General features: G+C 37.4%; 1 protein-coding gene and 1 non-coding gene across 5 annotated transcripts in view; both read left to right on the top strand.

Moving 5' to 3' along the window:
- Positions 1 to 25,347, top strand: part of MAGT1 (magnesium transporter 1) — a 47,467-nt gene extending 22,120 nt beyond the window's left edge. For 2 of the 4 annotated variants that reach the window (XM_032619502.1, XM_032619503.1), the window contains exons 4-10: positions 8,989 to 9,129; positions 9,892 to 10,032; positions 10,548 to 10,637; positions 11,295 to 11,358; positions 19,501 to 19,575; positions 21,957 to 22,047; positions 23,327 to 25,347. In XM_032619502.1, the coding sequence (XP_032475393.1) occupies positions 8,989 to 9,129; positions 9,892 to 10,032; positions 10,548 to 10,637; positions 11,295 to 11,358; positions 19,501 to 19,575; positions 21,957 to 22,047; positions 23,327 to 23,342 (618 nt within the window). In that variant the 3' untranslated portion in view covers positions 23,343 to 25,347. Of the gene's footprint in view, positions 1 to 8,988; positions 9,130 to 9,891; positions 10,033 to 10,547; positions 10,638 to 11,294; positions 11,359 to 11,423; positions 11,883 to 19,500; positions 19,576 to 21,956; positions 22,048 to 23,326 lie in introns of those variants that run through there. The other 2 variants (XM_032619504.1, XM_032619506.1) reach the window with 2 other exon arrangements.
- On the top strand, positions 13,038 to 13,110 carry TRNAE-UUC. Its single transcript has one exon. It is a non-coding gene; the product is annotated as a tRNA-Glu (tRNA).
- Positions 25,348 to 26,939: the final 1,592 nt, after the last annotated feature.

Genomic DNA, 26,939 nt, shown 5'->3' with positions numbered 1-26,939 from the left:
AATACATTTACAGCTAATCAAAGCCCACTTTCAAATAACACTATACCACTTCATGGGTATCAAGAATACCTTATAATAACAAAATAATCCTAATCCCCCCCTTCCATCCCTTGTGTCATTTCTGTCATTCATTTCACTTATATATAGGCACACACACACACACACACACAATTGAATATATTGCTGGTGTTATTTTGAACAAACTGTTATGTGTTAGATTAATTAAGAATAAGAAAAACAAAAGTTTTTATTTTACCTTCACTTATTCCCTCTTCAGTCCCTCCCTTAATATATGTAGATCCAAGTTTCCAACCTACCTTATTTTCCTTTTCTCTAAAGAACTTCTTTTAACATTTCCTGCCTGGAATTCCCTCAATTTTTCTTTGTCTGAAAAAGTCTTTATTTCTCCTTCACTTTTGAAGAATAATTTCACAGGGTACAGGATTCTCTAAGTTGGTGTTGTTTTTTCCTCTCAACACTTTAAATATTTCACTCCGCTCTCGTCTTGTTTGCATGGTTTCTGAAGAAACATTGGGTGTAATTCTTATCTCTCTTCCTCTATAGGTAAGAGGAAGAGAGATTCCTCTGACTTCTTTCAGAGTTTTTTTTTTTTTTCTTAGATGTTGGGGGTAGGAGTTTATTAACTTATTTATTTATTTTTGTTGTGTTGGGTCTTCATTTCTGTGCGAGGGCTTTCTCTAGTTGTGGCAAGTGGGGGCCACTTTCCATCGCGGTGCGCGGGCCTCTCACTATTGCGGCCTCTCTTGTTGCGGAGCACAGGCTCCAGACGCGCAGGCTCAGTAGTTGTGGCTCATGGGCCTAGTTGCTCCGCAGCATGTGGGATCCTCCCAGACCAGGGCTCGAACCCGTGTCCCCTGCATTAGTAGGCAGATTCTCAACCACTGCACCACCAGGGAAGCCCCAGAGTTTTTTTTTTATCTTTGGTTTATTTGAGTTAAATTATATGCCTGGGCATAGTTTTATTGGCATTCATCCTGTTTCATGTTCTTAGAGCTTCCTGGATCTGTGATTTGGAGTCTGACGTTATTTTGGGTTATTCTTAGTCATTAAATATTTCTTCTATTCCTTTCTCTTTCTTCTGGTATTCCCATTATGTGTATGTTACACCTTTTGTAATTGGCCCACAGTCATTGGATATTCTGTTCTGTTTTAGTTTCCTTTTTTTTGTCTTTGTTCTCTTTGCTTTTCAGTTTTTGAGGATTCTATTGATAGATCTTCTAGCTCAGCGATTCCTCAGACATGTCCAGTGTACTAAGTCCATTAAAGGCATTCTTCATTTCTGTTACAGTGGTTTTCATCGTCAGCATTTCTTTTTGGTTCTTTTTAGGATTTCCATCTCTCTGCTTACATTAACCATCTGTTCTTGCATGTTGTCTACTTTATCCATTAGAGATATTAGTATATTAGTCAGTTTTGTTTAAAATTCCTGGTATGATAATTCCAACATCCCTTCCAAGTCTGGTTCTGATACTTGCTCTGTTTCTTCAAATTGTGTTTTTTTGACTTTTGGTATCCCTTGTAATTCTTTTCTTCATAGCCAGACATGATGTACTAGATGAAAGGAACTGCTGTAAAGTGGCCTTTAGTAATGTGGTGTAAGGGGAGAGGGATGTTTTATAGCCCTATAATTAGATCTCAGTCTTTTAGTGAGCATATGCCTCTGGACTGTGAGCTTCAAAAGAGTTTCTCAGTTTTTTTCCTCCCCTCTTAGAGAACAGGATGGCTGGAGTGAACTAGAGTTCGGTATTTCCCTTCTTCCAGGTCAGTTAGGCTCTGATAATACCCCAGCAGGTTAGGCTGTGGTTAACTAGTCTCCTCTGAGGACAGACCTTGTTAAGAAGAGCAGAGTTCTCTGGGGTATTTCAAAATGTTTTATTTTCCCCTCACCCTGACAGTAGCATGAGGTGATTTTTCTCCAGTATTTACTGTGGGAACCTAGTCAAGCTCCTGGAGGTAAATCTCACAATATTTTTACCCCCTCCCCAAAACTGTGTGCTTTTGGAGTTTTTAACTCTCAGAGTTGTCCACACTGAGCCTCCAGTAATTTGTCAGTTACAGATCAGGTTTTCCTACTCTGGAAATGTTCCTGAGGCGGTTTTCACTTGGTCTCTGCTCAGATAAGCCGTGACTCCCTGTATTTGCCTGTCTGTCTCTCCAATCTTGGGGGCAGTCGTTTGCCCTGTGTCTTCCTCTCTCTTAGGGAATCCCAGAAGAGTTGTCTGCTTTTCAGTTTGTTCAGGTTTTTACTTGTTAATATGAGAGTAGCGACTTCCAAGCTCCTTACATGCAGAACTGGAAATCATAACTTTCAACTGTATTTTTAACTTCAGCATCTGTACTAGTTTTTTTTTTTTAATTTATTTTTGGCTGTGTTGGGTCTTTGTTGCTACGCGCGGGCTTTCTCTGGTTGTGGCAAGCGGGGGCTACTCTTCGTTGCGGTACGTGGGCTTCTCATTGCGGTGGCTTTTCTTGTTGCGGAGCACAGGCTCTAGGTGCGCGGACTTCAGTAGTTGTGGCTCGTGGGCTCCGTAGTTGTGGCTCGTGGGCTCTAGAGTGCAGGCTCAGTAGTTGTGGCGCACGGGCTTAGTTGCTCTGCGGCATGTGGGATCTTCCCGGACCAGAGCTCGAACCCGTGTCCCCTGCCTTGGCAGGCAGATTCTTAACCACTGCGCCACCAGGGAAGCCCTGTAGTGGTTCTTTCTCCTTTGCATATAAGGGGACATAGATGCAATCAGTAGATTCAAGGACATAGATTGAGTTTTGTCTGTTTATAAATCTGTCTAACTCATATATTTGGACATATTTTTACTCAACAATTGTATAAAACAGGAAAGGAAAGATTTGGGTATAACTTCTTGTTGTACACCTTTATATGAATGACTTCCCAATCCAAAAATTCATTATGTCCCAAATAAAACTCCTGTCTCTCCCACTTCTACTCAAACCCGGTCCTCTTGGGTTCTGTATCATTGGTGACACTTTTTTGTCATTCCTCTTTTTCTACAACATCCATCATCCTTTACTTCCAAGGCCTTCATCTTCTTTCATTTGAACTTACCATCCATATAATACTCTCTCGATATTGCCTGCTGTAACAGTTCCTAGAGGTTTTTTCCTAGAGGGTATTAATAAGAAAACTTGGGGGAAAATAAAATTTGGGAAACCTTAATTTAAACAAAATTAAATTTTATTTTTTACTTCAGGGTATCAAGAACTATGAAGGGTCTTGAGGTTTTATTCTACTTGCAAGCTAACAAGTGACCCTGCCACAGTTTCATAGATGCTCACAGATGACATGACACTCCTGGGTTGGAGTTAAAGGACTTTATTACTCACAACAACAAAATCCAAAGTATCAACACTTCATTGCACTGGTTCCCTAAGCCCCACTTCCCATAGGACAATGCAAGGAAAATGAGTGGGTTGCATTATGGAAGAGGAACTCTAAGCTTTGGGAACCCAAATCTTCTATAAAGGCTAGTAAGCATGCATGCCCATTGCTTTGGAGGTAGACTCTGTTGCTATCTTCTAAGGCTGTACAAACATCCTTGAGAAGATCATCCAGAACAAAGGCAGTCAGTGCCTCTGCTCGCAAGACATGCATAAACATGAGAAACTGTTTTCCAACACAGGACTTCTCATAGACTTCAACATGCTGAAATGTGTTATTCCTTCCATTCTAATAGTGAGCTGTAATATGCAGAATTTCCCCACGTATTGGACTACTTAATGGAGCATTTTAGTTGTATTCTATGGAACACACTTTTGGAAATAGTGGCATATAGACTAAAGCCAAAATTCCTTAGTCCTCCTCACTTCATGCCCTCTTTACTCCAAACACATAACCACCTTTCCCATATTAATATTATGTCGTTGTTTTATTTCAACATTGTTGATCATTTCCTACAACATAAAGTATCTTTTCTCTCTTGCTCCCTTTCTCTCCACTTTCAAAGTTCTGTTTACCCTTTAAGCCTCATTTCAGATATTCCCCTGAAGCCTTTTCAAATCCTCAAATGTGAGTCAACCCTTTTTTTGTATTGTCACACTACTTTCCTTATATTTCTTTTATATATATATATATATATATATATATATATATATATATATATATCCAGATTCTATCTTATAGTAGAATTAACCCTAGAGTTGTTTGACAGTCCCTCTTAGAATATACTTACTTATGGGCAGAGCCAACATCCTGTAGCTATTAGTGCTAAGCACATAATAGATGTTCAGTAAATGTCAAACGGATGGATTAATGTTCCATTTTACAGTATGTCATCATGCTGTTCATATTCTAGTCTCACACAGCTCCATAAATCAAAATCAGTATATTCATAAAACATGCTATAGCCTAAAAGGTTAGTGCATTTAGGCCTTTTTAGACCAAAGGAAACAATTTCTAAAGTTTAAGAACTGCTTTCTCATTCTCTACTATTAAAGCAAGGACTGTTTTGGAAATTAAAAATTGTAATTCCATTTATTTGAACAAGATACACATAAAGAATTTCTGTTAGTGATTTGTAAAAATACAAAACCAATTTTCTTCTATGTCAAATACCTTTTAATATCAATGTCCATTTTAGAGCTATATTTAGAGTTAGTGGTATAAGGATGGCAGTGTGTCCATCTGTGGAAGAAATTCAAACCTTTCTCCAAAGAACAATGTCATATGCCACAGTATACAAAAGCTAAGCATGGATGAAAAGTGGTACCTACCAAAAACAGTACATCTTATTTTGGTTCTTTAACATCTAAGGATTTTCAAAGCATACAAGACTTTAAAAATATTTTAAATTGTGAGAAAATAGGCATAACATGAAATGTACTATCTTAACCATTCTTAAATGTGGTTCAGTAGTGTTCAGTACATTCAGGTTGTTGTACAACCAACCTCCAGAACTCTTTTCACCTCGTAAAACTGAAACTCTTTACACATTAAATAATTCCTTATTCCCTCTTCCTCCAGCCCCTGGCAACTATCATTCTACTTTGTCTCTATGAATTTGACTACTGTCAGTACCTCATATAAGTGGAATCATACAGTATTTGTCTTTTTGTGACTGGCTTATTTCACTTAGGATAATGTCCTCAAAGTTTATCCATGTTGTAGCATGCATCAAAATTTCCTTGCTTCTTAAGGCTGAATAATGTTGTACTGAATGTATATACCACGTTTTATTTATCCATTCATCTGTTGATGGACACTTGGGTTGCTTCCACCTTTTGGCTATTGTGAATAATGCTGCTATCAGCATAGGTATACAAATATCTCTTCAAGACCCTGCTTTCAGTTGTTTTAGATTTATACCCAGAAGTAGAATTCCTAGGTCATATGGTAGTTCCATTTATTATTTTTTTTAGTAGCTTCCATATTGTTTTCCATAGTGTCTGTACCATTTTGCATTATTTTTGATTTTTTGATAGTAGTTGCCCTAATGAGTGTGAGATGGTGTCGCATTGTGGTTTTGACTTGTAATTCTTTAATGATTAGTGATGTAGAACATCTTTTCATGTGCTTGTTGGCAATTTGTATATCTTTTTTGAGAAGTGTCTATCCATATCCTTTGCCCAGTTTTTAATCAGTTTGTTTGTTTTTTAGTTGTAGGATTTCTTTATGTATTCTGGATATTAGCCCCTTATCAGACATATGATTTGTAGATATTTCTCCCATTCCATTGATTGCTTTTTCACTCTGTTGATTGTGTCTGTAGCCTACAAGATATTTTTACAAAGCTGATTTGGTATAAAGATGTTATACTAGTAATCATGGAAATACAAATTACAATAATGGTGATACACAATATTCATCCATTAGATCAGCTTTTGGCAAGAATGTGGGGAAACAGATACCTTCCTATGTCTCTGGGTAGGAGTGTAAATTGGTACAGCCACTTCTGAAGGCGAGTTGGCTCTATCCATTTTTTTTTTTTTTTTTTTTTTTTTGCGGTACACGGGCCTCTCACTGTCGTGGCCTCTCCCGTTGCGGAGCACAGGCTCCGGACGCGCAGGCTCAGCGGCCATGGCTCACGGGCCCAGCCACCCCGCGGCATGTGGGATCTTCCCGGACCGGGGCATGAACCCGTGTCCCCTGCATCGGCAGGCGGACTCTCAACCACTGCGCCACCAGGGAAGCCCTATCCATTTTAATTTAAGTTGTTTCTGCCCTATGAACTAATTATTCCATTTCTAGAGAAACACTCTCAGATGTATACAGGGAGATATGTACATGGCTGTTCATTACAACATCATTTTTAATTGGAAAAAAAGAACTAAAATACCAACAATAGCATAATTACTTAATAAACTGTGACCTCACTGAGAGTGAGGTCAATATATATATATACATACTCTCATGGATAGATCTCTCAAACATGGTTGAATAATAAAAAGCAAATTGCAGAATATTACAGTTAATGTGATATCATTTGTGTTAAAATAAAGCACACACAAAGCAATATTATATGTTTTCTGTTGGTACATACCCATGTATATGAATAAATTCAGAAAGGTCTAGAAATGGTAATAGTGGCTGCCAGAATGGACTGGAGTTGATCCTCATAACCCTGTAATTTTTTATTTTTAATTTCATAAGGGAAATGGATTTCATATATTACCTAGTTCTTTTAGATGCATATATATTTTTTAAATCCAAAGGAGGTACAATAGTCCCCTCTATCTACAGGGGATACATTCTAAGACCCTGAAACTGCAGACAATACCGAACCCTATATGTAACTGTATTTTTTCTTATACATGAATACATACCTATGATAAAGTTTAATTTATAAATTAGTACAGTAAGAGATTAGCAACAATAATAATAAAATGGAAGAATTAAAACAATATACTGTAATAAATTTATGTGAATGTGGTCTCTCTCAAAATATTTTGTTGTACAAATTTATCTTTTCCATCTTACCTTTTCTATCTTAATTAAGCACTTATCACTTACTGTGGCTGTAATTTTTGCAGTTGAGGTGGAACAGCAAAGTCAGCATGAATTTATCTTCCTTCTTCACAATTTCATGAAGATTCACTCTTACCATAGGTCTTAGCAACCTCAGCATATGATTTTTTTTCTTTCCTTATTAAGTTGAGAACTTTCACCTTTTCACTTAAAGGAAGCACTTTACAGCTTCTCTTTGGGATATCTGAATTGCCAGCATCACTACTCTTGTGTTTGGGGCCATTATTAAGTAAAATAAGGGTTACTTGAACATAAACATTGTGGTACCACGACAGTTGATCTGATAACCAACACTAAGTGACTAATGGGTGGGATATGCTGGACAAAGGGATGATTCATATCCTGGGCGGTATGGTGAGAGATTTCATCACACTGCTCAGAATGACTGCAATTTAAAATTTTTGAATTGTTTATTTCTGGAATTTTCCGTTTAGTATTTTCAGACTGAAGTTGCCCATGGGTAACTGAAACTCTGGAAAGTGAAACTGCAGACAAGTGGGAACTGCTGTATAGCTAAACAAATACTGAAGAGTTTGGCCTAAAGTTTGGGCAGCAGTTTGGTGGCGTGAACACTATCCAGGGTGTGGTTCTTAAGTTTTGCAGACTCAAATTGAATTTTTAACAGTGTAGCCAGAATTTATCTAGCTCTGCAGACTTTGTATATACTCACCAAACCATAAAAATCCATGGACATTGGTAACCAAAGACCTAATCTTTTAATTCACCAATTCACCATATTTTACTGCCAAGGAGACCAAAATAATCATGTCCACTATTGGTATACCCTCTCCCCTTATGAGAATATCTAAAAATATTACTGTTAGAAGGGTTACTGTAATAAGTATAGAATCAAAGCAAGGGAGTGGGTTATTTTATTGGTTGATGTCTTAAGTTATAATTGTTTTATACAAGCCAATCTCCATTAAAGGATTACCTGCTGAGGGGACCTGAATGCTTGCATTCATTGGTCAACATCTTTTCCCTGGACTTAGACTTTTTTTTTTTTTTTTTTTTTTGCGGTACGCGGGCCTCTCACTGTTGTGGCCTCTCCCGTTGCAGAGCACAGGCTCCGGACGCGCAGACTCAGCGGCCATGGCTCACGGGCCCAGCCGCTCCGCGGCATGTGGGGTCTTCCCGGACCGGGGCACAAACCCGTGTCCCCTGCATCGGCAGGCGGACTCTCAACCACTGCGCCACCAGGGAAGCCCTGGACTTAGACTTTTTATTTTCCACAAGTATAGTTATATCACGTCAGGAAAGATATAATGCGGATGAGTAGGTCATAGATTCTTTACCTTAGCAATTCCAGTGTTATCTTCTTAAGAGTACCATGGTCTCATGACAGAGAACAGAGAAACGTGATGCTTATCACTAAACATTTATGAACCTTTTAGAATTGACTATTTCTCGTATTGGTTATCATTTCGTATTGGTTTTCACTACAATAGAGCACTCTCTTATCCTGATCTTGTTTCCTCCAAATTGAGAATGTGCTCTAGGGACTTCCCTGGCAGTCCAGTGGTTAAGACACTGCACTTCCACTGCAGGGGGTGCAGGTTCCATCCCTGGTCAGGGAACTAAGGTCCCACGTGTGCCACATGTCACGGCCAAAAAAAATAGAGAGTGTGCTCTATTTGGAGCTTACCTAAGCTACATGAGACAATTTTAGTTCTCATAAACGTATTATGTTTTGCATAATCTCTGAACAGATTAAAGTGATTGCAGTATGGGAAATTTTCCATTCTAAAGGAGTAAAATGTTGGTTTCTTAGCTAGGAATTTATATTTGGTAAGTAAAGTGTACTAGTTAAGGTCACAAGCAGCCTTCGGTTTGAATCCTGTCTCCATCACTTACCACTTTCCTTAGGCAAATCACTTAACCTACTTAAACCTGGGCTTCCTCATCTTTGTAAAATGCCTAAATTTCAAGATAATATTTGCTGTTAAGATTATTTTCTTGGTAATTTATATTTTAACGCAATACTTTTTATTCAGCTAAACATGAATTCAGCTCCAACTTTCATCAACTTTCCTGCAAAAGGGAAACCCAAACGGGGTGATACATATGAGTTGCAGGTGCGTGGATTTTCAGCTGAGCAGATTGCCCGGTGGATTGCTGACAGGACTGATGTCAATGTAAGTTTCCTTGCTTTGTACAGTAGAAAGTTACTTTGTCATTATCCACTTTGAATCTTTCTGGGAGGTCCTAATTGGTCTTGTCCCCATATCACTGAGGTAGTGATAGTTTGTCAGTCCCTTCATAAGTAGCATTTAAGAGAATCATCCTGATGAAAGAATGACATTACAAAACATCCTCTATTATGTAGTCAATTCAGCATGGAAACCACTCTTTTGTCCTTAAGTCCATGGACTATCTAGTTGTACTTGGCAAATTCTTCTTAATCTAAAAGATGTTATGTTGTGAAAAAAAAATGGCTTTCAAAAAGCAAAAATAGGGCTTCCCTGGTGGCGCAGTGGTTGGGAGTCTGCCTGCCGATGCAGGGGACGCGGGTTCGTGCCCCGGTCCAGGAGGATCCCACGTGCCGCGGAGCGGCTGGGCCCGTGGGCCATGGCCGCTGGGCCTGCACGTCCGGAGCCAGTGCTCCGCGGCGGGAGAGGCCACAAAGGTGAGAGGCCCGCGTGCCATGAGAAAAAAAAAAAAAAGCAAAAATAAATAAATAGATAAATAAAAGATGTTATGTTGTGGTTAAAGAGAATATTGTATCCATCCCATTTTCGGGTACATTGTAGACTTTTTCATTAGGATGAAAAGAAAAAGTGTAGTTTTTCTTGAAAATGACCAACTAATTTTGATTGCTTTCATTTCAAAGTATTTTGAACTGTATAATTAATGGATAAAATTCATACTTTAAAGTGTTTTTCTCTCCTTTCCATTAGATTAGAGTAATTAGACCCCCAAATTATGCTGGCCCCCTTATGTTGGGATTGCTTTTGGCTGTTATTGGTGGACTTGTGTATCTTCGAAGAAGCAATATGGAATTTCTTTTTAATAAAACTGGATGGGCTTTTGCGGCTCTGGTAAGTGAATTTTAGAAGAAAAATTGCTTGAATAAAACTCCTAATATTACATTGTTAGGTGGCATTTTGTTTATTTCTTGCCTGTGGGAAAAGATATGATAATTTTTATTTTATACCTTAAAATCAGTTTGTTTCCTCCATTATCTCATTAGGATGGCCAGAGCTTGAAGGAACTCATTGTACCCAGTTTTTATTCAACCTGAAAGACTGTCACCCCTACGAAAATCTCCAGTTCTTTTGAAAATATTCTTCTAAAACGGTTTTCAATATTCAATTTTAAACTTGTGTCAGTTTATTTATAATGTTAAAACAGTGTTTTCCTTTCAAAGTAAATATTATTGATTCTTGTGATCCTTGTGATGAAATATAAGCCTTTTATCTTTTATCATTTATCTGAAAAAATTTATTTCATATATTACTTGAGAGGGTGCACTTTTCATACACCTATGAGTCTAATCAAGGTGGGAACAGCTACACCATGTTATATGAGTATTTCATTACTTTTTGTTTCCTAGTGTTTTGTGCTTGCTATGACATCTGGTCAAATGTGGAACCATATAAGAGGACCACCATATGCTCATAAGAATCCCCACACAGGACATGTGGTAAGGGAAAGTCCAGGATTTCTTTTCATCTTATACCAAAGTTAACCTTAATTATTATTATCCTGTGAGATCAGTGCCAGTGTATGAAGGAACTAGATTTAGTTTTGACTTTTCAATCTCTTTGTATTAATGAGCTTCAATTGCTAAAAAGCTGTGCAGTACTCTTAGAAGTGGGAAGTTCCTTATCCCATTTGGTAGTTCTTTTGAGTAACGTGGCTAAGAATGAAAGTTAGCCTTCAACTAAATAGAATAATAGACGATTAAGTACTTGAGCATCTATCCTTTCTAGGCACTGTACTAGGTATTACTAGGTATAGTGATAAGAAAAACATAGTCCCTGTTTTCATGGAGTTTATTTTATTGTACCTCATGGTCTTCTACACTGAAAAACTAGTTTTCTCATATATTCTGTTGTTGAAAACACAGTATAAGTACAGTGAATAAGTACAAATAAATATAAGTACAAATAATAATAAATAACACAGAAATAGCTTTCATTTTAATCAAACTTTTTACTGATGAATGCTACAGATCCAATGCTTACATACATCAGGTAAATTATTAATTTCATAGTGTTTGAAAGTAGTCAATTTTAGGATTAAATCACCAAAATTTACTGTATATTTAAAGATTAAATTTTGTCCTTTTTTCCCCCAGAATTATATCCATGGAAGCAGCCAAGCCCAGTTTGTAGCTGAAACACACATTGTTCTTCTGTTTAGTATCCTCTTTACAATAAGTTCTTGGTGCCACATTTTAATTTGTCTGTTTTCTCACATTCTACAGCATTTGGTTGAGGCTGCTCTCTTATTAGTGCAAGTCATAATATCTTTGGAATCATATTACTGTGTCATCTGTCTTAGCCTGATCAGCTAAAGACCACCAGGGACAAACCTGCAAGTCTGATAAAGCCAAGTTTATTGGATCATTGCTACAAAGGAGACTACAAATCAGAGGGACCATGGGATATCTTACCTAAGGAAAGATAGAGTTGTTATAGGATTTAAGGAAAGGTGGAGCTTAGATGAAATGTAAATGAAGCAATGTTTTGATGAGCTCAAAGCAAAGCCAGGCTAAGTGTAAAGGGATCAGAATCAGGTCTGGACTGTGAAGTGAACCCAGGGTTCTGTTTCCTGGAAACTACACCGTTCAGATAAATTTGGGAATTTGTCTTCAGAAACTCCTTTTTTTTAAAATTAAATTTATTTATTTATTTTTGTCTGCATTGGGTCTTCATTGCTGCATGTGGGCTTTCTCTAGTTGTGGCAAGTGGGGCTACTCTTTGTTGCAGTGGGCGGGCTTCTTGTTGCGGTGGCTTCTCTTGTTGCAGAGCACAGGCTCTAGGCATGTGGGCTTCAGTAGTTGTGGCACACGGGCTCAGTAGTTGTGGCTCGTGGGCTTAGTTGCTCCGCAGCATGTGGGATCTTCCCAGACCAGGGCTCGAACCCGTGTCCCCTGCCTTGGCAGGTGGATTCTTAACCACTGCACCACCAGGGAAACCCAGAAACGCCTTTTTTAAAGCTCTGTACTTTGGTTGTAAATTGAGGCTACTTAGAAATTGTACTTGTAAATTGAGTAACTTAGATCCTCCAGTCAAGAATGGAATGTTTCCGTCTTACTGATATAATTTGAATCAGTCTACGATTTTAGAGAACAAGGTTCCTCATTGAGTAAGAAAACTGTAGTTACTCAAAGACAGGGTTTATTTTGACATTTTACAGCTGCAGCATGCCCTAGGGAGAAATATTATTTCCTGTAAACTGTGCAGCTACTTTATATGTGTGTTGGCCCATCCTCTTGAATGGCAGGGTAGATTTTTACTTTCTCACATCTGAAAATTGATGTCTCTGTAAGCTGAAGAATAGGTAACAGTGATATCAGATAGGTAGCAGTCTACATTTCTTAGTATTACTGATCATAGTTTACCCACCTGAATGCATAAGCAGTGACTCTGCGGAGCAAATCAACAAGGGGAATAAATGTAATGTTCCTAGAGTTGTGCTTCTCAGCCAAGGGGTCCTAACATTGACATACAGGAATCAATTGTAGCCCAGGCTGTTAGAGAATCTGCCCAGTGACTTGGTGGTAATGTCATTTGCCCTGCCTTGTCATCCCATCATCTAGATGACTAAGAGGAGTTCCATTTTTTATAGTTATAGACATACTTCACACACAGTTTGGTTTTTTAATGTATTATAAGCATTTAATAAATTGTATATGGCCTTCAAAGTTACAAAAGTGCATGAGAATTACAGAGCAATAAGAAAATATTGGCAAGGAAAAGGAAAAATAGTCATCATTATCAATGTCTTTATAATAGATATATCATAATTCAATTATTCTCCTATTGGTGAATATTGGAAAGAATGTTTTCTTGGGTATAAAAATAATTGACAGCATTCCCTGGTGGTCCAGTGGTTAGGATTCCAGGCTTTCACTGCTGGGGGCCCAGGTTCGATCCCTGGTCAGGGAAATAAGATCCTGCAAGACACACGGCACAGCCAAAAATAATAATAATAATTGGCATATCTCTGAATTTCCAGAAGTATGAAACAGAGTGTGTAAATCTGTCTATTGCTCTTCGTGTTTTGTCCAAATTGTTTTCCGAAAGGCTATTGCTTAAATTTAAGGGTAGAAGGGACTTCCCTGGTGGTCCAGTGGTTAAGATTCTGTGCTTCCAGTGCAGGGGGTGTGGGTTGAATCCCTGGTCAGGGAACTAAGATCCCACATAGCACGCAGTGAGGCCAAAAAAAAAAGGCGGTGGGGTAGGGAGGTTTGCTGCCAGAAATATATATGTGCCCTGCTTTCCCTGGCAAGTCCTAACCATCGTTATGTATTATTTTTTTAAACTGCTAATTCAGTAGGCAAAGAAATTGTTTAAATATAGCTTGGACAATAATAAAGTAACAAACATTTTTCCACAATTCTATACTTATGCTTCCTTTTATACAAATATTTTTGCCTTCATCATATATAATGTACTTTCTTCTACTGGCTCTTTTATTTTTTTATTGAAGTGTAGTTGATTTACAATATTTGTGTTAGTTTCAGGTGTACAACATACTGATTCAGTTTTTTTCAGATTATATTCCATTATAGGTTATTACAAGATATTGAATATAATTCCCTGTGCTATACAGTAAATCCTTGCTGCTTATCTATTTTATGTATAGTAGTTTGTGTTTGTTAATCCCATAACCCTAATTTGTCCCTCCCTCCCTCTCCCCTTTCATAATCATAAGTTTGTTTTCTATGTCTATGAGTCTGTTTCTGTTTCGTACATAGATTCATATATATTGGGTTGGCCAAAAAGTGCCTTCGGTTTTTAAGTAAAAATAAAAGACATTTTTCACTTTCACCAAGAACTTTATTGAACAAAATCTTCACCCTTTTGTTCCACTACTTTCTGCCATTTTTCAGGCAACTTCATAATTCCATCCTCCCAAAACTTTTTATCTTTTTGAGCAAAGAACTGTTCCAGGTTCCTTTTACAGTCTTCCAGGGAATTGAAAATTTTTCCATTAAGAGAATTTTGTAAAGACTGAAATAAATGGAAATCCGAAGGTGCAATGTCTGGTGAATAAGGAGGATGAATCAGAACTTCCCAGCCAAGTTGTAACACTTTTTGCCTGGTCATCAAAGAAACATGCGGTCTAGCGTTATCCTGATGGAAGATTATGCGTTTTCTGTTGACTAATTCTGGACGCTTTTCATCAAGTTCCGCTTTCAGTTGGTCTAATTGGGAGCTGTGGTTGGTGGTGGATCATTTCGCTTGACCCAAGATCTCTTCTGTTCCACATTGTTGTACAGTGTCCACTTTTCATTGCCTGTCACAATTTGTCTTAAAGACGGAACGTTTTCGTTGCTTTTCAGTAGAGGATCACATGTGGAAATACGGTCAAGAAGGTTTTTTTTGCTTAACTTATGTGGAACCCAAACATCAAAGCGATTCATATAACTAAGCTGGTGCAAATGATTTTCAGCACTTGTTTTGGATATTTTGAGTATGTTGGCTATCTCCCACGTGGTATAACGTTGATTGTTCTCAATTAATGTCTCGATTTGATTGCTATCAACTTAAACTGGTCTACCCGACCGTGGCACATCGTCCAGCGATAAATCTCCAGCACGAAACTTTGCAAATCACTTTTTTTGTTTTTATAAATTTATTTATTTTATTTTTGGCTGCATTGGGTGTTCGTTGCTGCACACGGGCTTTCTCTAGTGGCAGCGAGTGGGGGCTACTCTTCGTTGCGCTGCACGTGCTTCTCATTGAGATGGCTTCTCTTATTGCAGAGCACGGGCTCTAGGGAGCACGGGCTCAGTAAGTTGTGGCTTGTGGGCTCTAGAGCACAGGCTCAGTAGTTGTGGTACACAGGCTTAGTTGCTCCATGGCATGTGGGATCTTCCCAGACCAGGGCTTGAACCCATGTCCCCTGCATTGGCAGGCGGATTCTTAACCACTGCACCACCAGGGAAGCCCCGCAAACAACTTTTGACATGTTCGATCACTCACAGCACCTTCTCCATACACTGCACAAACCGTTTTTTGCATTTCAGTTGCGTTTTTACCTTTCTTGAAATAATAAAGCATAATATGCTGAAAATGTTGCTATTTCCCCCATCTTCATTATTAAAATGGCTACACAAAAATTCACCAATTTTGATTAGTTTTTTTTAAATGCATGCTGATATGACAGCTGTCACATACAGTCTAACAAAATTGTTTCAAATGAATAAAGACAACTAAGTGCTACTAGAGCCATCTTACGGAAAAAACCGAACGAACCTTTCAGCCTACCATATATATATATATATATATATATATATATATATATATATATATATTCATTTATATGCATATACTCCCCTCCCCCACATTCTGTGATTTTGATGTCCTGTTTTACATCTTCATGCTTAACCTTTTTTTTTTTTTTTTGCGGTATGCGGGCCTCTCACTGCTGTGGCCTCTCCCATTGCGGAGCACAGGCTCCGGACGCGCAGGCCCAGCGGCCATGGCTCACGGGCCCAGCCACTCCGCGGCATGCGGGATCCTCCCGGACCGGGGCACGAACCGGTATCCCCTGCATCGGCAGGCGGACTCTCAACCACTGCGCCACCAGGGAAGCCCCATGCTTAACCTTTTACTGTTTATTGTAGTTACAGTCACTTTTAAAATTTTTTAAATTGTTTTTTAAATCTATGTACTGGTTTATTATTATTTTATTTTATTTTATTTTTTTGCTGTACACGGGCCTCTCACTGTTGTGGCCTCTCCCATTGTGGAGCACAGGCTCCAGACGCACAGGTTCAGCGGCCATGGCTCAGGGGCCTAGCCGTTCCGCGGCATGTGGGATCTTCCCGGACCGGGGCACGAACCCATGTCCCCTGCATCGACAGGCGGACTCTCAACCACTGCACCATCAGGGAAGCCCTCTCTTGTTCTTTAATTGGGAGTAGTTCTTCTGCCTTTTCATTTTACTTAACATTCTCTGTCTCTATGATTTCAGGAGAAACAGTTATCTTCTGTGGTCTTAAAGGGGTGTTTTTAAGTGGGAGCATCCCGGTGTAGACTGTGTGTGTCCAACGTTTTTGCTGCGAGGGTGGTTTTGGTGTGGATACCAGCCACGTCTTTCCTCAGGGTGTGCTGGTCATTATCCCCTTGATGGGGGTTTTGGTTGGTGTTGGAGTATCTAGAGACTATGCAGGATATGAGTTGGGCTTCCTCTCTGCTCCATGGCTATCCCTACCCTGTTAGGGGCAGGGTCTGCTCCCCAGTTCTTGGAATAGAAGCCCTGAGGGTCGGGTTTAATCAGGCTCCACTGCCCTTGAATGCGTGCCCTGCCCCATTGGAGGTGACTGCTAAAGCAAGTGAGGCCTATGCAGTCACAGAGGACTTATGTGCTGCCTGTGTAGCTATCCACAGTTCGGCTCAGAAGCAGTACAAGGTTGCATCCCTTTGTTGTGTTTGTCCCAGATCTAGTGCAAGGCTGTGGGGGTTGGAGCATTGTGGCTGCAGGAATTGAGGGGGCTGCACTGCCATGAGAGAACTGGGCTGCCTCTGTGGCAGTCTTCTCCCAAGACCTGTCTGCCCCATATCTAGAGCTAAGCTAGGGTGTGGAGTTGGCAGAGCCTAGGTGCCACTGCGATAGGAACGACTGTGTACACCTGGACCACACCCCAGGCCCTCCAGGCAGTCTTTGTATAGCTAGATGAGTCCTCTCCCAGGACCTGTCTTCCTGAGATTTCAGCGCTTAGCTGCTGCATGTTCTTGTGGTACCACCCTAGGCAACCTGGTCTGTCTCTGCGTAGCTAGACCAAGTCTTTGCCCAGATCTCGCGCCAGGCTGTAGGGTGGAGTGAGCACAGCTGGGGTGTCCGCCCCTTCAGGTTGGGATTGTGGTGTGACAGATATCAGTGCAGGGCTCACTCTGCCCTGATGGTTAGCAAGCCATCACTCGTGTGCTCCTTGCAAGTAGAATCTAAGCTTCTGTAGCCCTTTTGTCTGTCCCAGCAAATTTCCTAGCAGGCAAGGAGTGGGATGCCCAGACTGTGACATGACCTGCTCACTCCCCAGGGTGAGGGTCCACCCATGCGGACCTTCTCTTCCTTACAGATCCCTCCAGGAGGAGTGGGTCCTGACCCAACACCTTTTTTTTTCCTGACCTACCCGGTTAAGTGGAGATCTTCCTTTCAGTTTTGGTTGTATAGGATTTCTTCTGCCAGTGTCTAGTTATGTTTCCATGAGAATTATTCCACATTTAGGTGTATTTTTGATATGTTTGTTGGGGGAGGTAAGCTCACATCCTCCTACTCTGCCATCTTGAACCCCAAACCTACTAGCTCATTTATTTCTTTTATTTAATTTTTTTAATTAATTTTTTTCAATTTATTTTTGGCTGCGTTGGGTCTTTGTTGCTGCATGCAGGCTTTCTCTAGTTGCGGTGAGCAGAGGCTACCCTTCATTGCGGTGCAGGGGCTTCTCGTTGTTGTGGCTTCTCTTGTTGTGGAGCACAGGCTCTAAGTGTGCGGGCTTCAGTAGTTGCAGCACATGGGCTCAGTAGTTGTGGCACGTGGGCTCAGTAGTTGTGGGTCGCGGGATCTAGGGCATGTGGGCTTCAGTAGTTGTGGTGCATGAGCTCTAGAGCACAGGCTCAGTAGTTGTGGAGCACGGGCTTAGTTGCTCCGTGGCATGTGGGATCTTCCCGGACCAGGGATCAAACCTGTGTCCCCTGCATTGGCAGGCAGATTCTTAACCACTGCACCAGCAGGGAAGTCCCCCTAGTAGCTCGTTTAGTAGCCTAGTTCCTGTATGTTATGGAATACCACCTCCTCTCTTTTCTATTTAGTTCTCTCAGGGTAACATGTCATCATGATTATGTAATTTTTTATTATTTATTGCTTGTATCCCCCCACTAGAGTGTAAACTTGTCTAAGGAATGGTCTGTATTTCCTCTAACTTTGTGACTCCAACTAATAGTGCCTCCCTATAATAGGCAGTAAAAGTATAATAGTAAAAGTTTAAAGAGTCTATAAATGAAATGAAACAATACATATGGAAGTGCATCATAGCTCTTGATAGCTGGACCTTGGTGGTATACTGTAAGATGGAAAGCTCATAGACCATGATACAGAAGCAAACCATTCCAAAAACAAAAGTCTCAACCATTAATCAGAGTACCTATAGCCAAAGCCTATAGAAATGATCAGTCTTTATGCTTACATGCATACAAAGAACCCCAGTAAGAAAAAAACTAATCACTGGAGAAGACAACTTGGCTAAAAAACAAAAAACATGAATGAGTTTATGCCCCTTTCTGTTTAATTATACCCACATGAGGTAGCATACAATGTGCATGTGTATATGCATAATTAATATGAGCATTTTAAACTGCTGTTTGTATTCACCAAACTGCAGGGTGAGTCTCTCTTTTCTACTAGAACACATTCTATTTGTTTCAAAATGTGATTTTTCTTATTTTACTGTTCTGCCATGCCATGTGTTACCTTTTGCACGAGTAAGTCTATTTTGTATTTATATAGCTTCTATATTAAGCTGAATAAAAGTGAGGTTATAGCTCGCAGGATTTTCTCTTTTTATTAGAATAGGACAGTTTAGGTAGTTTAGTAGTAATTTGTGCTTTAAAGGTTAATTATTGAAATTCTGGAAAATTTTGATAAGTTATTTTTCAAATAAAAATTAGTTGCTATTCTTTTTTTTTTTTTTTGGTGGTACACGGGCCTCTCACTGTTGTGGCCTCTCCCGTTGCGGAGCACAGGCTCTGGACGCGCAGGCTCAGCAGCCATGGCTCATGGGCCCAGCCGCTCCACGGCATGTGGGATCCTCCCGGACCGGGGCATGAACCCGTGTCCCCTGCATCGGCAGGTGGACTCTCAACCACCGCGCCACCAGGGAAGCCCAGTTGCTATTCTTTAAATGGTGTACGTTTCAAGTGTGTTCTTTTTTGTGTGTTCAAAATGGCTATTTAATTTTTTAAAATGTGTATGAGATTGGCACAATAGTTGGAAGAATGTTCCAGAAGTTTATTTCAAAGTACAATTTTAGAGGAAAACTCATATTTCATCTATGAGTTTAAATATCAGTTTTAAATACTGATATCAGACATTTGTTTAAAATATCAGTTTTTATTTGTGCAAATAAAGTAATTTTCTAACCTTAATTTTTATTATATCTTCATAGTAAATAATTGTCATACTATGTAGACACCAGATTATGTAGTTATAATTTTTTGTAATTGAGAGTAGAAGGTTCATATATTTATTCATTCTATATTATTCTAGAAATATTAAAGTTGTATGTTATTTTTGTCTGTGTGAATTTCTCCTTAAACAATTTTTCTAAGATGGTGGGGTTACCTTAGGGATGGTGCTTTTATGTGAAGCTGCTACATCTGACATGGATATTGGAAAGCGAAAGAGTAAGTCATATCATATGCCAAAATGTAGCAATTCTGCCTTTAATACAGAAAAAAGAATGTCCTTTTAATCACTTCCCCTCTTAGTTATATTATTTTACTTCTTTATGATTATAAAAATAATATGTGCTCATTGTAGAAAATGTGGGGGAAAATAGGAGAATGAAACATTTCGGGGGAGAGTTACCCATTATTCCACCATTGAAAAGCTAATAATTTTAATGTAATATAAGTTCCTTCCATTTATAAAAACATCTTTTCAACTGTATGTATAATACTTTGAATCTTATACCACCCCTTTTTAACCAGAGTTAAAATATTTCACTAATACTTTCCCATACATAATTTTTAATTTATAGTCTATACTGTAATTTACTTAACCTATCTGATTTTGTTAAGTGTTTACTTTTTTCCTAACTTTCATTATAATACTTATTTAGTGACTATTATGGTGCATATTAAACTTTATCCTCTTTCATATTAATTCCTTAAAGTAGAATGACTGGGTCCTGTGTATGAGTATTTTCAATTATCTTGATGTTTTAAGCTGACGATGCCAAATTCTTTCCCCAAATATTTTAATAATTTAGATTCCTACCAGTGGTATTTCAAAATGCTTGTTTCACTGTAACTTTATCAACATTAGATAACCTCATTAAAAATGTGTATGTGTATATTTGCTAATCAGATAAGGGGGAAATACATTATTTTGTACTTCTTTGGTTATTAGTATAGTTGAGTATTTTCTTAGATGTTTATTAGCTGTTTGTGTTTTCCCTTCTGTAAAATGTCTTTTGCCATTTATGTATTAGAGTCTTATTCCTTTTCCTATTGGTTTGCATAGACTTTTTATATATTAGAATATTCACACACTGATATTTGTTACAAAGAAATGCAAACAATGTAATTTATGTCTAAGAGTTTTACATGAAATCAGTCTAAGAGTTTTCTTTTTATGGTTAAAGAGTTAAATGTCATCAAAATTAACCTAGGTTAATAAATCTATTTACTTTTTCTTCTAGAAAAAAGATGATGACATTGGATTTTAAATTTGGGAGATATGTATTTTGCTGAATTGAAATGAATTTTTACATATTAGAAAAATAGAACTAATGTAACAATTTTTTATCTAGTCAATATACATCCTTTCATTCCTGACTTTTGAAAAATTGCCTATTTCAGTATTCATTATTGGGGAAAGGCCATCTGGGTACTACACGGCTGGCATGAATTTAAATTGTAAAACATTTTGGTGACATATATTAAAATAGTCACAATTTGATTTACTTCTAAGATTCTAACTTAATGAAATAGTCACAAATAGTAATAATATATATTTCTTTAGTGCCTATTATGTACCAAGAACTACCTGAAGCATTCTTAGATACGTGAAAAAAGTAGAGTACAAGTATATATTCAGAGTGAAACTGTATATATACATGTATGTGTGCATTTGATTAGGGAAAAAAAAAGACTTCTCCAAAGAGCATGTGTTAATACTCAGATATAATATATTTAACATTTACATTTTGGCCCCTAATCATATTGTGTGAAAATTTTAAAAGGAAAAAGAATTATTCTCTAAGTATAACAAAACTAAAAGTTGTTTTTGGTATCGGCCAATAAATATGGAGCTCCAGTTTCCCTGGAGCTTCCATTGCTGTAGCACACATGCTTTCCCACACCCCTCCCTCTATGCTTCTTAGCCAGTCTTAGTCCAGGGACTCAAAGAGCCTCATGTTATGGGAATCATACTTGAGCATTGTAGGGTCAGCATCTAGAGTTAAGGTTGGTAGCTGCTATGCTAAACCAGAGCATGTGGGATTAATGGAGAGAGCTATGAATTTAGGACTAGGAATCTGGGCGGGTTTTTTCCCCTCATAATTCAAATGAGGAATCCATGTTGAAGGAGTTCCTCATACAAGCAGTGTAGTTACCAGTGAATGAATAAAATACTTTCAAGTAAGGCTTTCACAATGATATTGCCAGATGTCTTTAAGTGAATATTTATCAATAATAAATAAGATCATACTAAGGATTTAAAAGAAGTTTAATAACTGAGTTATTTTCTTGTCAGTCATAAAACAGTGTATTTAACACTAAATTCTTGACTGTGATGGCTTTAATGAAATTCATTATTTCATACAACTAAATTACACAAGTATGTAAATGGAACTATTCTATTATATTGTAATGGAGCAAATTAAAGGAGAAGGCAGACTGCTGAAGATATAAGAATGGGGATGAACTTTGTTGTACAGTTTAGATTTACCAGTAAATTAAAGCCCTTGCTTTTTACTCTTGGAAGTATAGCCTACAAGTTATGCTCTTGCTCTTTATTATGCTTAACATGCTCATTTTACTGTCCTTTTATTTTTCTGCAGTAATGTGTGTGGCTGGTATTGGACTCGTTGTATTATTCTTCAGTTGGATGCTCTCTATTTTCAGATCTAAATATCATGGATATCCATATAGGTATTATTTTTCATTTATATAGTGATTATCTATACTTACAATGATTAGAGTTGATGTTGCTTTACAGTATTTTTGACTGTATTGCCAAATTACTCTGGCTTCTAAAACAAAGAGGTAGGCTTTAATTTAGGTATGTTGCATATAGAAATTAAAATAATTATGATACAATGAACAATAGCATGTGATTTCTCAGGAACATCATTCAGGGTTATTCTGACATCTCCTAATTTAACCTAGAAATCTATCAAACACATAATGATTAGGACATTTTATACCCTGTCTACTCATACAGTTCCTTATCTGCATACTTTACGTGTTTTTGATGACAGAATTATTTTTCTAATGTTTTTTAAAACTTCTCACTCTACTTTTCAGGCTCTTTAGCTGGCATAAACAGAACATTTGATTAGAATCCAGTTTGTAGAGTGTATAATAAGAAAGAGTGTTTAAGAAGGTCTAATTGGCTTGTAATGTTCATAGAGATCTCTAAGGCTCAGGGAAGACATTATTCTCCTGGTTATAAGTTCTTGCTTTTATTCTGTTACTAGCCAAAATAAATGTACCAGTACACAATGGGGAATGTTGTAAGTTAGTTTTATAATCTGAGTGCCATTTACTATAATTCCTATTCTTTTAATACAACATTGTCCTGTTGTATAAACGACTATGAACACTAAAGGTAAAGTATATCAAGTGATATTTTTGAGACACATTCATTCTTCGTATTTTTAACACAAGTTTTTAGTAGGTAATTTTGAAACACTCCCTGATCAGTTCATTATATTGTCACATTCCTAAATGCATTTTGATTAGTGAACAACTTAATCTTCTTTTGCATTTTCTGCAGACTTACTTAATTTAAGACCAAAACCTACTAGAACTTTGATCCTTGACTTATAATCCTCTAGCTTTATACTTTTATTCTTCTGTGTATGTACATTTTAAAATAATTTATCCCCTATAGAATACTAGCTGAGATACAAGGGTAATCTTCTGCTCCCCAGAAGCTGGGACTTCTGTTACGTATTTGATCACCGTGGTTGATTCAGTTATTAATTGGTGTCTCCAGGAGATATTTTAATTCGAAGTTATTTCTATTTCCTTTTCTCCTAAGACTACCTCAATATCTCAGTGTTTCTCACTTTTTGTGATTGATGCTCAAAGTTTATTATACATGTACCCAAACGTTCTTTGATCTGAAAAAAATCAAGGTATTTATTAGAAGTAAAGACTACTTTTCTTTCAGAGACTAATAGATTGGTATATATTTTTGTTTCAGCTTTCTGATGAGTTAAAAAGGATTCCAGAGATATGTAGACACTGGAGTAATGGAAATTGAAAAATGAAAAACGTGTGTGTGAAAAGAAGAATGCAATTTGTGTATTTTGTATTACCTCTTTTTTTCAAGTGATTAAAATAGTTAATCATTTAACCAAAGAAGATGTATAGTGCCTTAAGAAGCAATTTTCCATCAAAATCATGAAGTATTTGGATATGATTCTCCTCTTAACCTTCCCTTCCCAGTAAACTTTGTGGAATATTTAATTTAGTGGAATTAAATATTTTTTAAAAATTTTAAAGCTACTACTTCATTTTAGTTACAACAAGGTTCAAAACTGCTTTAGTTAACTTTTGACCATGTGATTTTTTATTATCTTATCCAAAGGTGTGGCGGGCAGTTCTGATAACAACATCAAGAATCCATTCTTTTCCATCTTTGCATGGATGTGTATACTTTGCACATCTTTCCTTTTGGGCAGAGAAATCATATGTGCTATGTGTCTTCTGAAAATGGAACACCATTCTTCAGAGTACATGTCTAGACTTTAGAAAAAAAGACTAGCCAGTCCTCCTCCATCTTTCCTCCTGAAATGCAGTGCAAACTATGCTTCTTGGTAGCTGTAGACATTAAGAAATATCTCTAAATGCAGGATTATGATTTCTGCATGAGTGTGGTATTAACTACCTGTATTTGGAAATATTTCAGGCTCATTCTGTCTCCCTAGTTTTCTTTTATTTAAGGTGGGCGCCTTTCTAATAAAAATGTAGCTTAGTGCTAAAATCAGTGTAAATTTTAAATGGTCTAAAACGTTTCTGCAAATTAGAGCTCATCACTTATTTCATTTGTACCTAAGAGAAAAAGCTAGGTTCATCTGGTTAAGTTGATATCTGTATTACAGTTGCAACATATTTCATTAACCCTTGTGTTTAGGAAAAGGACTCCCCTAGATTGGGAAAATAAAATCATGAAATATTAAGCTGTTGCCTGTGAATAGAAAGGAAATGTTTCTTGAAAACTGTTCTGGTTTTTGCTATTATTTTAGCCTTCATTTTCTCACTTTAAGTGGAGAACAAAGTAATCATTTGTAGAAGTTTTGAGTTTTATCTTTTTTTGTGTCAGTGAAAGTAACCGTATGTGCTAACCAAATTTCTGTGAAGAATGGAAGTTGATGGTTATCATTAGATCTAGCTATAACCTCCCCCATAGTTATAAAGAGTATCCAGAAATGCCACTGTTAATGGAAATATGAGAATTCTGATAATGAAAAAAATGTTTAATAAATCTTAGAAGTATTATTACATTAAAATAATACTGTGACTGCCTGCTACTATTTACCATCTAATAACTCTCCCACGTGGTCTGGAAGTCTTATATAATAGAGGTTTGAAGAAAGAGATGGATATGATTGCCTAAGAAGAAATGTTATATGTGGGGGTTTTGTTTTTGTTTTTGTTAGTAGATTTGGTGGGTGAGGGGATATTTACTCTCTAGTGGAGCCTGTTTTTGTTACTCCACTGTAAATTGTATGATTCTGGATTCCTTATCTGCTGTTCTTGTACTTGTCTCAGGCCAAGTAAATTTATGCTGTGATTCTTATGAGACTTGTATGAATATACCCTGATTTGTACATACTTACCGGGGGAATATTACTGCCATGTAAAATGTATAGCTCCAGATAATTTGCAATGAACATTGAAAGAATGACAGTTTTTTTGTATTTGTTTTGTCTCTTAAGAGCACATTCTTCTTCTTTAAGGAGAGAAGTTGCATTCTGGCTAAAATCTGTAGAAAGCAGATTTACTACACTTAGAATAGTGTTACTTTTGTGGAAATGTTGAAATTAGCTTTCATCTGAAGTGCCTTAAGTAGACTCTTAATTAACTTTTCTAGCAATTGTTTAAATATTATTTGTTATGCATTTAAAAATACTATTTAAAATGACACATTGTAGTGACAAAGATAACCAAATGTCTGGCTGTTTGCTTTTTGATCATATCAATAAACTTTTACAATCTAAATTCTGAGTTTCTGGTTAACAACTAAGGAGAGGTGAATTTAAAACACTAAACTAGAATTGTAATATTAGAACATACCATTTTGAAATTATAGTTAAATTTCTTATTGTCCTAATGACAGTGAATTTGATAGGCCAATTTACTTAGGTATTTCTGGACTGAGATACATTCTTCCAGGATTCCATACATTATCCTTCATTAATGCTGTCACCCATTAGATTAGTCAAAACAACCAAGATAAGTAAATGAATGACTGTTTTTAATGGTTCATTACATTTTGCCCTAGTCAGTGAATGCTGTGACTAGGTAATTCCCTTTTGGCACTAATTAATTTGAAACAGTTACCCAGACAGATTATCAAGTTATATAAGACTGGGCAGCAGTAAATTTGCAAATATGGAGTAGAAACACTGAACAGGAAGTAAAGAAATCTGGCTTTTAAACAGCTTTTAGTCCTTACTTTGTTTCTGTCTAGCTATGTGACCATAGGCAAATCAGTGAACCCCTCTGGACCTGTTTCTCTATTCTAATGTGAGTGCATTGGATTAAACCACCTCAGTGTTCCTTTCAGCACTACTGTTCTATGATGTAAAATATTAAAGATGTATTTCAATTTTGAATGGATATCATTTATGATATTCAGCTTTGGTGTTGAATTAGATCAATTGAAATGCAGGGTGTTTTGTAGTCAGATTTCGGAAGAAGCTATGAAATGCTTGTGGAAGCCATTATAGCTGAAAATTGTTTAATAATATGCATTGAAATATTTTTTTAGAAAGAATACACTTGAAACAATTATGTTAATATCAGATCTTGATTTAAGTGGGTTCTGCCCAATTTTGAGCAAGGATGAGATGAATAACTGTAATAGTATGCTAATATTATAGAAAGTCAAAACCAAAGGGACCTTAGATACCATTTAATCACTCCCTTCGTTTTGACTGCTAAAGAAAACCTGCCCTAGAGAGGTGAAGCAATTTACTGAAGGTTATTCCAAGGAAATTCCTACAGGTTTCCTATTTAGCTGCAAATTTCCTATGGATTAGGTTTCACTTCAGGATACAAATTACTCCCTGGAAAAATGGAAACCATAGTTAGTCTGTCTTGATTGCTTCCTGATATCTAGATTGCAGGGACTTAGGGAAAGGGGAATGGGGAGTTGTTGCTTATAATTAGAGTTTCAGTTTTGCAAGATGAAAATAATTTTGGAGGTTGGTTGCACAACAGTGTGAATGAACTTAACAGTACTGAACTATACGTTTAAAAATGGTAGAGAAAGTATATTTTATGTATATTTTACCACAACTCAAAATTAAGACAAATACTATTGCTTTGGCACCAACCCCATATTAGCATATCCTTACTGACACCACTTTGTATTTGATCATTGTCCTGAAAATGATTACAGCTGAATAGAGTATGACTCATGGTGGGAATGTTGGAGTATGGTCTTCAGGCTCTTTGGGTGACAATTTAAGAACATGCAGATAAACCCTACCTTCAGAATTAGTGATGAGTATATTCCTATGAGTGCTTTATAAATAATGACTTCCAGCTGAAAAAAAGAAAAACAAACTAAGATGTGTTGGCTCCAC

The sequence above is a fragment of the Phocoena sinus genome, chromosome X, assembly GCF_008692025.1.
Source record: "Phocoena sinus isolate mPhoSin1 chromosome X, mPhoSin1.pri, whole genome shotgun sequence".
Lineage (NCBI taxonomy): Eukaryota > Metazoa > Chordata > Mammalia > Artiodactyla > Phocoenidae > Phocoena > Phocoena sinus.
The sequence above is the reverse complement of the archived record's forward strand: the minus strand, read 5'-3'. Positions and strand labels throughout refer to the sequence as shown.